Source organism: Pelophylax lessonae, assembly GCF_965119305.1.
Source record: "Pelophylax lessonae genome assembly, chromosome: 1".
NCBI lineage: Eukaryota > Metazoa > Chordata > Amphibia > Anura > Ranidae > Pelophylax > Pelophylax lessonae.
Genome location: NC_138768.1, coordinates 344,507,786 through 344,520,771, shown reverse-complemented (window position 1 = coordinate 344,520,771; position 12,986 = coordinate 344,507,786). Strand labels below are relative to the sequence as shown.

At 40.0% G+C, this 12,986-nt stretch overlaps 1 protein-coding gene across 4 annotated transcripts in view; it reads right to left on the bottom strand.

Annotated features, from left to right (window-relative positions):
* Nucleotides 1-6,253: 6,253 nt before the first annotated feature.
* Nucleotides 6,254-12,986, bottom strand: part of CDC14B (cell division cycle 14B) — a gene marked incomplete at its 3' end in the record, with an annotated part of 185,714 nt that continues 178,981 nt past the window's right edge. For 2 of the 4 annotated variants that reach the window (XM_082245532.1, XM_082245533.1), the window contains exons 13-15: nt 8,888-8,995; nt 6,634-6,693; nt 6,257-6,293 (exon numbers count right to left, since the gene is read on the bottom strand). In XM_082245532.1, coding sequence (XP_082101658.1) covers nt 6,257-6,293; nt 6,634-6,693; nt 8,888-8,995 — 205 coding nt within the window. Of the gene's footprint in view, nt 6,294-6,633; nt 6,694-8,887; nt 8,996-12,986 lie in introns of those variants that run through there. The other 2 variants (XM_082245535.1, XM_082245534.1) reach the window with 2 other exon arrangements.

The window sequence follows — 12,986 nt, the reverse complement described above, 5'->3', positions numbered from 1 at the left end:
CAGGGTCAGTCCCCGTCCAGTGGGACTATGTCGCGGCCGACCCAGCACGGAGCTATGGCCTGCATGCGCTCGTAGGCTGAACTGGGGTGACCACTGGATCTCAACATCCAGCCCATCGCCCAGTTCAGCTTTCTTGCTTGAAGATCTCACAGGAACACTGGAGAAAAAAGCGGTCTAAAAAATTTTTCTAAGAAAGAAATCCTGCCAGGACCGAAGATCCCAGCAAGGTATCTAGGTCCTTACTCCTAACTAGACAGAAAAAAACTGATTTGCTAGAGCAGGAAGTGAGAGGATATACCCTCTGGGACTGCCCCTAGGGTGTGGCCAGAACGTTTTCTTTCCTGTCTAGTCCTACTCCTGTAGAGGGCAGCATAACCCGAGTGTGTTGAATCAACGAGGACTACGTCTGTCAATGAGCGACAGAGAAACACAGTTTATCCCCTTTGGTATCACAAAGTCTCAATTCCCCCCCCCCCCCCCCTCTTTTCCCCATGTCAATTGTCCCTCTTAGTTTCTAGAACAGGTTACCTCATTGCAAGATTTCCCCTTAACTCTTCTTCTAGGGACACTTAAAACTTTGGATTTCTCACATGTTTTGTTAACAAGGGTAATTGAGAATATTCATATATTTTTTTTTTTCTTTTTACCTAAGGGGACACAGCAATTACAAAGAAAGCAGGGGCAAAGGAAAAAAAAAAAAAACACACCACATAATTTTTCACTGGTTTGCTTTAATTTGTTTTATGCAATTACATTTTTCTGGTTTATGTATAAAAAGGACACATGTAACCAACACAAAGTTTTCATACATTTATTTAGCAGTCACTTTCTAAATCTCATTTTCATAAAAATACCTTCTGCAAAATATCCTTTCAGTAGCTTATTTAGGTTTAAAAATATGGCTACAAATATACAATTTTCTAAAAATCAAGATGCTTGAAGATCCCCTTCCATTAAGACCAATGAACAAACAAAAAGGCACACAAACATTGAAAGTATTTAAGGGACATGAATAAGGATTAAGGCTGGGTTCACACTAAATTTGGATGCAGCTCACAGCATGGGGGGCGGTGCATCCCTGTTCTCTGTTTCAGGCCCGAATTCAGACCTGAAACTGAGCCAGAGACGCACAGGACCCTTGGTGCAATCTGCAGCCGCCCCCGAGATTTCAGAGTCGGTCTCCTGTGTTTGTCATTCGATTTGGATGCGGGGAAAAACACATCCATGTCACTATAAAATGTGACCCCAGCCTAAAAGGTGCTTCTATTTTCAGTCGGACAATGCCCATGTCGAAGAACACATTCTTAGATTCCATTGTACAGAAAACTATCTTGCCATTACAAACATTTGAGTTGCTCATACACTTTACATCCCTGAGTTTTTCCTGGGCTACTGGAGTCCAATCAAATTAAACACGAAAAGAAAAAAAAAAATGCAAAATTATGTTTTTAGGCCAGAAATTCCATGCTATTATCAGGGGAAAATCTTTTGAGCTGAGAACTTTGGAGATCATAGCTAGGATTTTTGTCTACACTGTTTGGTTAGGCTATTCAAGTCTATGGAAAATCTCTGCTAAACCTAAAACGTTATCACTTCAACATAATGCTTTTTCATTATTCATTATATGCTTAAGTAGGTAATCGTCAGTGAAACCTTCATGACAAAAATTCAAGCTGCTGTAAATAAAATATAAAAATATGATGCGCTTGTCTGCACATCCTAAATTACTTTTTACATAATAGCTGGGCAGACTGACTGCAAACAAGAAGAAAGAACTTAAGTGCAAGTTCGGCATTTATGGGAAAGCCATCAGCTGCCTATATACTTAGTAGGGAAAAATCCATATCCAAACCACCAAGTTTTCATTACCATCATATGCAATTGGAAAAATCCATATCCAAACAACCAAGTTTTCATTACCATCATATGTTATTTGAATAAGGTCACTTTTTGTAGTTTTTTTTTTTTTTTTTTATTTAAAAGGTGCCTGGAAAGCATTGCACCAGCAATCATCAGAGGTCTACTACAGACTGTCATGTATACACATCTGCCAATTAACAAGGCAGATACATTTTATTTTTTTTTTTTTTTTAAGTACCGTAGAGCCAAATCAACTGGCCTTCGGTTGGTTAGTATGGGTTACTGCACTTTACACCTCAATGATCTTTGAACAGCTTTTAAATAAACCTTCTCTATGTAGAATAATAGCATTTTAATCTGATGACAGAAGCACCAAAGGCAACTTAATGGCCAAGGCCTTGCATCAGCTTATGCAAGAGCAGTGTGTGCATTTGCAGGGCTTTGGGGAAGCTTGTTGAATCATTTTAAAGGGCATGCAAACCCTTTTCCTATTTACTCCTTTAAATATACCATTGGAAACATTTTGTTATACCCATTGGAATTTTTGATAAGATCAACAGGTATTTTGCCCTTAGCACAGAAAGTGTGCACATGATGATTTTGTTATCTCAAGAAGTCCAATTAGTTCTCCTGGGCCTTAACTGGTTTCATAGAAAAATTGTGCTCTATCCTGTGGAGAATGGGGGGGGGGGGGGGGGGGGAAGGGTATGAATTAATTTGCCAAAAGATAATTAGGCAGAAATGAAACCACCCAATCCACAAAAATGCTTTGTGTTGCCAGCCCACAGGAGCTGAATTCAGTTCTGGCAAATCAGATGTTTCTGTACTTGCTGGGTCTCTGCATGGATTTTGTCCTGACATACACTTTATTCAGATACAAGTTAGGGATATTAAAAAACAGACATTAATATGAATATTGACAGTCAAGCATATTATATATATATATATATATATATATTTTTTTTTTTTAATATATTCCTAAACTGGAGCCAAACCACTTTAAAAGGGTTGTAAAAGTAACAGATTTTTTCAAAATGTAATGCATTCTCTGCATTTAGGTAAAAAAATCCTGTGTGCAGCTCCTCTCCCCTCCCCAGCCTCCCCATACTTATACATACCTGAACCCAATACTGATCCAGCACTGTGCCCGAGAGCAGCGACTCTCTCGGCACTGGATATGGAGGCAACAGTGGGAGCGATTAGATCCTGTTGCTGTCAATCAAATCCTGTGAGAAGCGAGCAAGGGAAGGCCTGTCTATGGACACAGAGCACAGCTCGGGATCGAGCCCGCTCGAGTGCCCCCATAACAAGCAGCTTTAACATGTAACTAAGTTTGTACATGTCATTTTTTTTTTTTTTCTTTTATTACAATCACTTTAAAGAGGTAAGAAACCTGCTGAAAGCTTGCTGTACACACTGCTAACATACAGGCTGAAGCCATGTGAATAGAGCATTAAAGTGGACCTTTTCCCCTTTCACAAAAAAAAAAAAAGAAAAAATCTCTATCAACATGTAGCTCACCCAGAGAGATGAAATCACATTACATTTGTTAAACTGTTTTTTTTTTTTACACGTACAATTACTATTTTTCCACTTCCTGGTTAAGTGGAGCACTGGTGATGTAGCCGTGAGCTCTGTGGTATGCTGGGAAGGCTATACCATCAGTACCCTGCCCCTCAGAAGATGTGCACAGCCACACGATCCAAGAGGCAATGCAGAGTTCCAGGAAGTAAAAGGGAGATGAATTCACCTGGCCTTGATAAAAATAACCACCGTGTGAAAAATGGTAAGGGAAAGAAAATAAGGTATGCAAATAATAAAACTCTTGCAATTATCTAAAGTTTTTGTAAACTGACATTAAACATTTTTTTTAAAAGGTACCTTTGTTGTAATTTTCAAGACAAGGGTGTAGTTCCTCTCTTAGTTCATTTTAGGTCAAAATGGTAAAAACTGTATCACAGCAGGGACATTGTGAACCTATAGGGTTCTTCCAATATTGCAACATTACAGATGTACATGTAAGAAAGTTAATGCGTGACTTGGAGAGATTTTAATTTGCCCATGGGCACCCCCTCACTTGGGCCCAGCACTGTCACATAATCACCTATATGCAGAAGCCTTGCTCGTTTATAGAAATAGCCCACCCAACGGTGCTTCATCAGAAGGCAACATCTGCAAATGCACACCTTCACTGTGCATTCCTGCCTCTTCATTGGAAAACTTGGTAAATACCTAGGTCTGCCAGCTATAGCAGAGCATATAACCTTTTTCCAGTGTTCAGTCCTGAGTGGCAAATCACAGGGCTAGAACACCATCACGAGGAAAAAAACAGATTAGGATTTAGCACTTCTACAAAGCAGCAGGGAGTGCAGGGAAGAAACTTTAGGAACAGCTATTGTTACACTTCAGGTGTGCTCTGATCTGAGAGTTGTGCAGCTGCTATGTGCCTCCACTGTCCATTTACAGTAGGCATTGTATTTTTTTTTTTATAAAGCTTTCCACGATTAAGAGCATGCACTCCGGAAAGGGTCAATTGTAAATAAAGTTGGCATACACCTCGGACTTAAAGCTGATCTCCAGTTTTCATGTCACTTTAAATAGTTTGTTTGAACCAACCTGGTCCAAGTGAACTATTATCTGCACTAAGTGCTGTATGAATCTTATATAACTTCAGCTACATTCAGTAAAAACATTGCTGGTCTCCAGGCTAAGCTGTGCTCAGCCATATAGATGCAGTTTTGTATTCTGTGAATGAATACAAAGCTTCAGGCAGAGAGGTGTGCAAATCAGAGGAAGCTTTGTATTCACAGAATATAAAGCTGCCTATGAATGGCTGAGAGCCTCCCAGCCCTAGTCTGTTTTGTAGCTTTAACCCACAGTAAACCAGTATATTTTAAAAAGTAAGGCGGTTCCATGAGTTCTTCTAGCAGTGCAGGGATAATGAGTCTATAGGACTATACATCATGTAGGCATGCCTTGAACCTGCAAAGGGGATTAAAGTGTAAACTAAAAGTTCACAAGTACTTACCTGCGCTCCTGTGTTGGTGTAATTTGATTTACTACAGAAGGGATGTAGAATGTTTCTTCTGCAATAAAGGTCCTGCCTGCTTATAATTCAATTTATTTTCTCCCCTTCAGGGAGACTGATCACCCAGCGCACAGATAGGGTAAAATGCTCAACAGGACACACTGCCTTAGGCAGAGTTCGCATGCAGCATTTACTAATTAAGATCGACCGCACACACTGCAGAACATGCCCTGTAGTAAAAGCTTTTTAAAATAAAGATTTCTACCTGGAGAACAGCTTTAAGACTAGCAGAACTGATCATTATGGTATAAAAAGAGTTTTGCCTATGTGTTGGGTCTATTTTTCTTTTCATATTAAAACCGAGCAATTGGTTTTAAGCCTGGAGGGGGGGGATCCTGGCCTTTAGTGTCAATGATACGGCCATGGTCACCAGGTTTATATCACTAAAGTGTCCTTTCTTAGTTCTAGTAAATTGGGACTGTGGGTAGTTGCACCTTGTTTGCATATGCACCTAGTTACACCATGCATCACAAACAATCTTTAAGATGCTGCGTTAAAAGAAAGAAAGAAAAAAAAATAATACACATTACAAATTAGTTAAAACATACGTGTGATTTTTTTAAGTTATCCTTTCATACAAAGTTGTCAAATAAAAGTAACCAAAAAAAAAAAAAAAACTGGAAAAATATTTTCTTAGACTATATAAAAATCTGTGGATAAAATGTCAGTCCAAATTACATTAGTCTCGACTTTTCAAATTAACAAATGCCTTGATCTGAAAGGTTTCCAGTTACACAGTTATTACATGGGGTCCTTAGAAGTTACCATTGCATTCTCTAGCCGTGTTCCAGCTTCCACGTATAAAACAGAAAAAAAAAAAAAAAAAAAAGAAGAAGATCATCCTTTGGTATCATGAGCATTCAAACAAGCGGGGTTATGTACTGTATATTTACATTTATATATATACACACACACTATTGTGAAGAGTCTCCTTTTAAAACAAGGAAAAAAAATAAAAAATTACAGGATGATGGAATGTGTAGTATGATGTCAAATCCCTTGGTGCTTGGGTCCCACTGAAATCCACCAAAATGATTGCCATCGCTATATACATGCTATATGCGGGCAGTGCTCTATTGCATGCTGGAGCCTGCCACAACAGCTGGAGTATCTAATAAGCACTGGACATGTAGACTGCAATAGTCTAGTGATAAGGATCGCTCTGGTTGCTGGTGAAGAAGCGGATGTATAACAGTGGATCCTTTACATGGAGGGTAAATAAAGGCAAACTGAGGTTCTACAATTTGGGAAGTCTTTTTTTCTTCCAACGATATATTTTCCTTCATTTTAAAAGGCCTTCAGCTCCACTTATCGTAGCACTGTCCGAGCACGAGGAATAGTGTGGCTGTTAAAAAAGAAAATATTATAACCAATTAGAATCCAAAACAATGATCAAACATACAGAAAAACTAATGTTTGGTGAAATTCCAAAATAAAAAGTAAAAAAAAAAAATAAAAAAAACACACACACAGACAAAAACTAAACCAAGTAACACACTTGTGAGGTACACTAATGAAAATCAGTAAATAAGTGCACAAAACAAGAGACTGATGATTTTCTTGGTTTCCAATCAAATATTGCTGCATTAGATTAAGAGCGGCACAGACAAGCAAGATTTAGGAAGGCTGAAAGAGCTGATCTAGCACATATTGCAGGCAAAAGAGAAGCAGAACCCAGCGAGTACCATAATTTCATTAAGCGCATTTGGTGCAAAGCAATCCTTTTCTTCCGCTCAGGACTCACGCTGTGGGGAAAGTAGAAAGAATGGTAACAAGTAATGAAACAAGTGAAAGCCTTTGTTATGAGAAATTTCAAGAGAGTAAAATGATTAATAGAGGATATCAGATGTGAAAGCACAGAAAAACAATTAAACTAAAACAATCACAACTAATACATTCAGAAGGCATTGAGTTGTAGTAGAAAATTTAAAGCATCAGGTTGTGGAAGGGTACCGACAACACAAAATATATTATTCTATACTGCTGCCATTTGACATGCTCTAAGCAAGAAGGCCAAAGGATCTGTTCTATAGGGAAATGCATTGTGCAGTATTCCATAGTAAAACTAATTCACAAACATTATTAATGGTTGAAGTATTTCAAATAGGTGAAAAACCTACAGTATTAACCTTAAGATGTTTAAGTGTTTGTTAAGCCACTTGTATAATCCCCTTTGTAAAAGAACACTAAGCGCTCCTGACCCTGTGTTAGAGAAAATATGCCGATCTGTACCTACATCAGAGTGGCTCCCGGCGCTCAGCTGACTCCTTAGATCTCTCCTCTGACCGCTCCAGCGGGCGGGCCCGAGCACTGCAGTTGACGTCAGCCGGGGAGGAGGGGAAAGAGAGCCAAGTGATCATGTGATCACCGGGAGCCACTCGTCTTTTAGGTACAGATCGCATATTTTTTCTATAACACAGGCACAGGGGCAGTTAGTGTTAGATTATAGAGGGGCTTTCATAATCTTAAAATAATTATGAGAGCAGGGGGAGGGGGCGGACACTGACGGGCAGACAGGCAGGGAGGAGAGGGGAGAGAGCTGGAGGACAGTTTAGGGTTGCGGATGACGACATGTACACTGACCACATTGTCCGGGCTCAGAAGCCATGATACACTGTGGTCAGTACACAGGAAGGAGGGCAACTGGCAGTATTAGCCAGGTTGTTTAGGTGTTACAGGGGGGGGGGCAAATGACACAGCACAAGTACTGTGCTGTATAACATGCTTTAAGAGAACAGATTTTTATTTTTTTTGTAAGGTAAACGCTTTAAATAAAAAAAATAAAGTCGGAGATCAACAATAAATAAATCTAGAATACTATATATGAAGCTGTAGACTGCTCATGATTTCAAATCCCACAGACATATAGCTTTATGACCCTTAACCCCAAAATACATTTTTCAACTGAAAGCACAGTAACATACTATATGGAAATGCATATAAATTACAGTTAGACGGTTCTACTTTGAGTATGAATATTTGAAGTTGAATGCCAGGCAAATAGAACATTTGCATTTGACAAGTCTCTTGCAATCACCTATACAGCAGCACTCAGCCTGAAGAGGTACAGGTAGGACCTGTTCTATGTACTGCAAGCAAAAGGTACTGACAAGGAACATGCTAATAAGAGAAGCACAGTGCATGTAGGGTGCTGACCTCATCAGCCTGCTGCTGCTCTTTCACTGTCCAATCAGAAGCTTGGGTGGTGGAAAGAAGAAACTGTCACTCTTACACAGTCATAATTAAAAACAGAGAAGGTTGCATTATCCACCTAGATAAGAGTGCAACTTTAAAGCCCTAACATAATGCATACTGCACTTTTTATATTGTTCCTAAACACTGCAACCTGTTTTTCAGCAAAATAAATGTATATAAGCTGCTCAAAAACCACAGCTGGTTCTATGATTTAGAAGGGCTTTATTGTAAAGGAAAACACTATTAACTTCCAGATAAAACAAAATCACAGCTGAATGCTTTTCAAAGAAAAGTACAGGAACCTCGATTAAAAAAGCCCTTTCATTGAAGCTCTCGCTCATACTACAAGTTTACGTAGGAAGAAAATGCCTTTGTGGGTATTAAACGTTACAATTCGAGATCTGTACTTTAAGCAATACAAAGGATTCATTTATCACAGTACCCTGTGTATCGTCTATAAACCTTAGAGTCATATAGATGCAGCATATGCTGGAAGTTAACTAGATTAAGTAGACTGCAGCTAAGCAAAGTTAAAACTTATCTTAGAGAGTTGCTTTTTCTTACTGGTGCGAACAGCTGCCCATTTTGAGCTCAAGGTAAAACTGAAGTGTGCATTATAAATCTATGTGGGTGTTCCCCCCTCTTTTTAAATTGCTAGAAACATTGCTCAAACCAGGTCTCCACAAATAAGCCTCGTAAAAGACCAAGACCATTGACATGCTAGGACGGGAAGTACAAGCTTACCCTCTCAATGTGCTGCTCCCTGCAGAAGACCTGGTGGTCCTTTTTGTAAAGGATGAACTGCCAGTTAAATCTGATCTGGGGTTTTGCACACTGGACTGCAGAATTACTCTGAAAAGTTCAAAATAGAATAAAATGATGTGACCTGAATTACAAACACCTTGCGTGCAAAGTGCACAAACTGATGTTTTATATATGGACCAACAAATCCAACATTAGAAATTGAGCTTTCAAAAGCATCCCTATAAAAGTTGTACCATCAATACATTACATAATGTTGCTTTTCAAAAAAGGCTCGATTTTTCCCTGATAATGCCACACCAACGTTCGAATGTGAGGAGACTGCTAGGTTACAGAATCCAACTTGGTGCATTTAGCTTAATCAGCACCTGCGTGTTGGAAGCAGGCTACGGTTACCAATTATTACATCAGACAATAAATACTTCCATCCATAAGCCTTTGCCATTTCAAAAAAGGGGTTCCTAGACTGTTTCATAATACATAATTAAGATTTTAATCAGTCTTTGAAGAGACTTTAAATGGCCAGCATTAGCTGAACAGAAGATCTCCATGTGCTTGTATTTTTCCTTCTATGACAAGACAGCCCTGTTACAGATCACAAAGCTGGTAAAAGCAGTAATTTAGCATTCAAGTCTGCCAGTGCAGTATTATGGTAAGACGCAAACTATTTTACAAAAAGGACTGGCATCTAAACAATGATCTGTGGACGTGAAAGAAAGTTTAACCGCTTGCCGACCACCCCACGCATATTTACTGCGGCAGGGCGGCTCGGCTGCACATAATCACGTAGATCTACGCGATTGTGTGGTTTCGCCACCAGAGCTGAGCTCCGGCTGTGATTAGGCACAGCGGGAGCCAGACCATGGGAGGAGCGGGCTCGATCGCCGCCGACCTCCCGCAATCATCGGCTTTGATGACAGGAGAGCTGCCCGCCTATGTAAACAAAGCAGGCGGCGCTCGCTCTCTGCCTCCAGTCAATCCATCCCCCCACACAGTAAGCACAATAGGGAACACATTTAACCCCTTGATCACACCCCCCCCCCCCCCAGTGTTAACCTCTTCCCTGCCAGTATCATTTATACAGTAACAGTGCATATTATTTAGCACTGGTCCCCAAAAAGTGTCAAAAATAAAAAAGGTTTAGATTGAAGGGAGCCAACTACGGTTTCCATAAAATTATTCTAACAGGTGTTTGAAGCAGTGCATATTTTTTTTAAAATAAAAAAATATTGTTCTAAATATTTCACTTGGGTATAGAAGGCATGTGTTTGGATAAATGAGGGTTTTTATGCAAAGTTAGCCACACCCACCTGGATTAAAATTAAGAACTTTTACACTGTGAACCTACAATATCTACACCAATGGGACAGATCAGACTTGCACAACATACAAGAAATATGGGAGCCATTACTGCTGACCCGTTCTTGAAGGACAAAAGCTGTTGTGTGGATGGTCATTTATATACTCGCTTAAAGAGTAATTCCATTTTGGTGAGAAATACATTCCAATGGTTTTCGGTCAGGTTGAGGTCAGGACTCTGTGCAGGTCAGTCAAGCTCCTCCACCACAAACTCGCTCATCCAGGTCTTTATGGACTTTGTGCACTGGTGTGCAGTCACGTTGGAACAGGAAGGGGCCATCCCCAAACTGTTCCCACAAAGTTGGGAGCGTGAAATTGTCCAAAATGTCTTGGTATGCTGAGGCCTTAAGATTTCCCTTCACTGGAACCAAGGGGCCAAACCCAACCGCCACCACACCATAATCCCCCCTCCACCAAATGATTTAGACCAGTGCACAAAGCCAGGTCCAAAAAGACATGGATGAGTGACTTTGGAGTGGAGGAACTTGACTGGCCTGCACAGAGTCCTGACCTCAACCCAATAGAACACTTTTGGGATGAATTCGAGCAAGGATTGCGAGCCAGGCTCTCATCCAACATCAGTGCCTGACCTCACAAATGCGCTTCCAGAAGAATGGTCGAAACATTCCAAAAGACACACTCCTAAACCTTGTGGACAGCCTTCCCAGAAGAGTTAAAGCTGTTATAGCTGCAAAGGGTGGGCAAGCTCAGTATTGAATCCTACGGACTAAGACTGGGATACCATAAAAGTTCATGTGCGTGTAAAGGCAGACGTCCCAATACTTTTGGTAATATAGTGTAGAGATGCAAGATAATCATCATACAGGTGTATTAAAATTATTTCCTTCATTTCCACAGAGGATTAAGGTATTATTCAATTGATAAATAAAATTTAACAACGTTGCTTTTCTTGTGCAAGACTAAGATTACCTAGGCAGTGGGGATAACAGAAGATGGAGCGGAGTAGAACACAAGTTGACCAGTCTGCATGCTGCCAGCACATGCTACAGTCTGCACCCTGCCTTAACGATGCTGCTTTACAGGCTGAAGCAGTGGCTGCTTGGGGACTGAAGGCATGATATGTAAATCAGGGTCCCAGGTAACAGATGAGCTGCCAATATATTATGCTCCACAGTAGACTGACAAACCGCTAAAAATGAGCCATGAGCTTTTTTTTTTTTTCTCAATTCTTTAAGAGCCATGAGCTTTTTTACCAGCTGTGTACCTTTCATATACAGACAGTCCGAATTACATACATCTGACTGACTTACAAAAGGAGAGAGAACGGGAAGTGAGAGGAAATCTACCACTAGGAAGAGAAAGGTGTCTCCACTGAAGCTTTATCACCAATCCTTGTTTCCACGACAACCCGAAATGTTCAAAAACCAGTAGTCACAGGGACAGAAAGTGAGGTGAAATCATCTGAACAGGGGCACAGACTGCAAAACAAAATGTTACACAGGGGTGCTAACCCTTCCCTATGCTATTAAAAATAATTTTTTGGCTAAAGTGACCAAAAAAATAAATAAAAGAAAAATCATTTTAGAACTATTTCCTCCCTTAATGTGACCTATAAACTCAACTCAATTAGAAAACAAACTGAAATCTTTTAAGGGGGGGGGGGGGGGGAAGAGTCTCCCAAAAGCATGTGGGGAAATGTGGTATGGTCTGATTAAACCAAGGTTGAACTTTTTTCAAGAGATATGTTTGGTGCAAAAGAACACCATACCCAGAGTGAAGCATGGTGGTGGCAGCATCATGCTTTGGGGCTTTTTTTTTTTAAGCTGGAACAGGGGCCTTAGTCAAGGTAGAGGGAATTCTGAACTGTTCCAAATACCAGGCACAAAACCTTCAGGCTTCTGCTAGAAAGCTGAACATGAAGAGGAACTTCATCTTTCAGCATGACGACCCAAAGCATACATCCAAATCAAGGAATGGCTTCACCAGAAAAAGATAAAAGTTTTGGAAAAGCCCAGCCTTAGAGCCCAGACCTAAATCCAACTGAAAATCTGGGGTGATCTGAAGAGGGCTGTGCACAGGAGATACCCTCACAATCTGACAGATTTGGAGTGTTTTTGCAAAGATAAGTGGGCAAATATTGCAAAGTCAGGATGTGCCATGCTGATAGACTCCTACCCAAAAAGACTGAATGCTGTAATAAAATCAAACGGTGCTTCAACAAAGTATTAGGGTGTGCACACTTATGCAACCATATCATTTTAGTTTTTTTTATATTTTTACTTCTTCACCTAAACGATCTGTTTTTTCAACTGAGTTGTACAGTTTATAGGTCACATTAAGGTAAAAATGATTTGAAATGATTTAACTAGGTCTCATTTTACATCACAGAAACCTGACATTTTAACAGTAGACTTTTATATCCACTGTATATACTAATCTTAGCATACGTTTCCCTGAAGGGTCACTCTGCAATAAGAACTTTTGTAAAAAAACATGGCAATTTAGTGGAGGATATTCCAAATAAACACTGTAAATATAGATTGCACCTGTAGCTTAATACCAATTTGTTTCAAATAAAGCTGAAGTTTAGGTCTGGCTTTTTTTTTTGCATAGATACATTAGTCAAGCTTGGACCAATTCAAGTATGCAGGTGCCATACCTGTGGTATCGCTGCAGAAACTGGAAATCACTGTAGCAGAGTGCCATTCAGAGAACACTGCGCATTTTCTCAATGAATGCAAAGCATGAATGGACAAGGTGG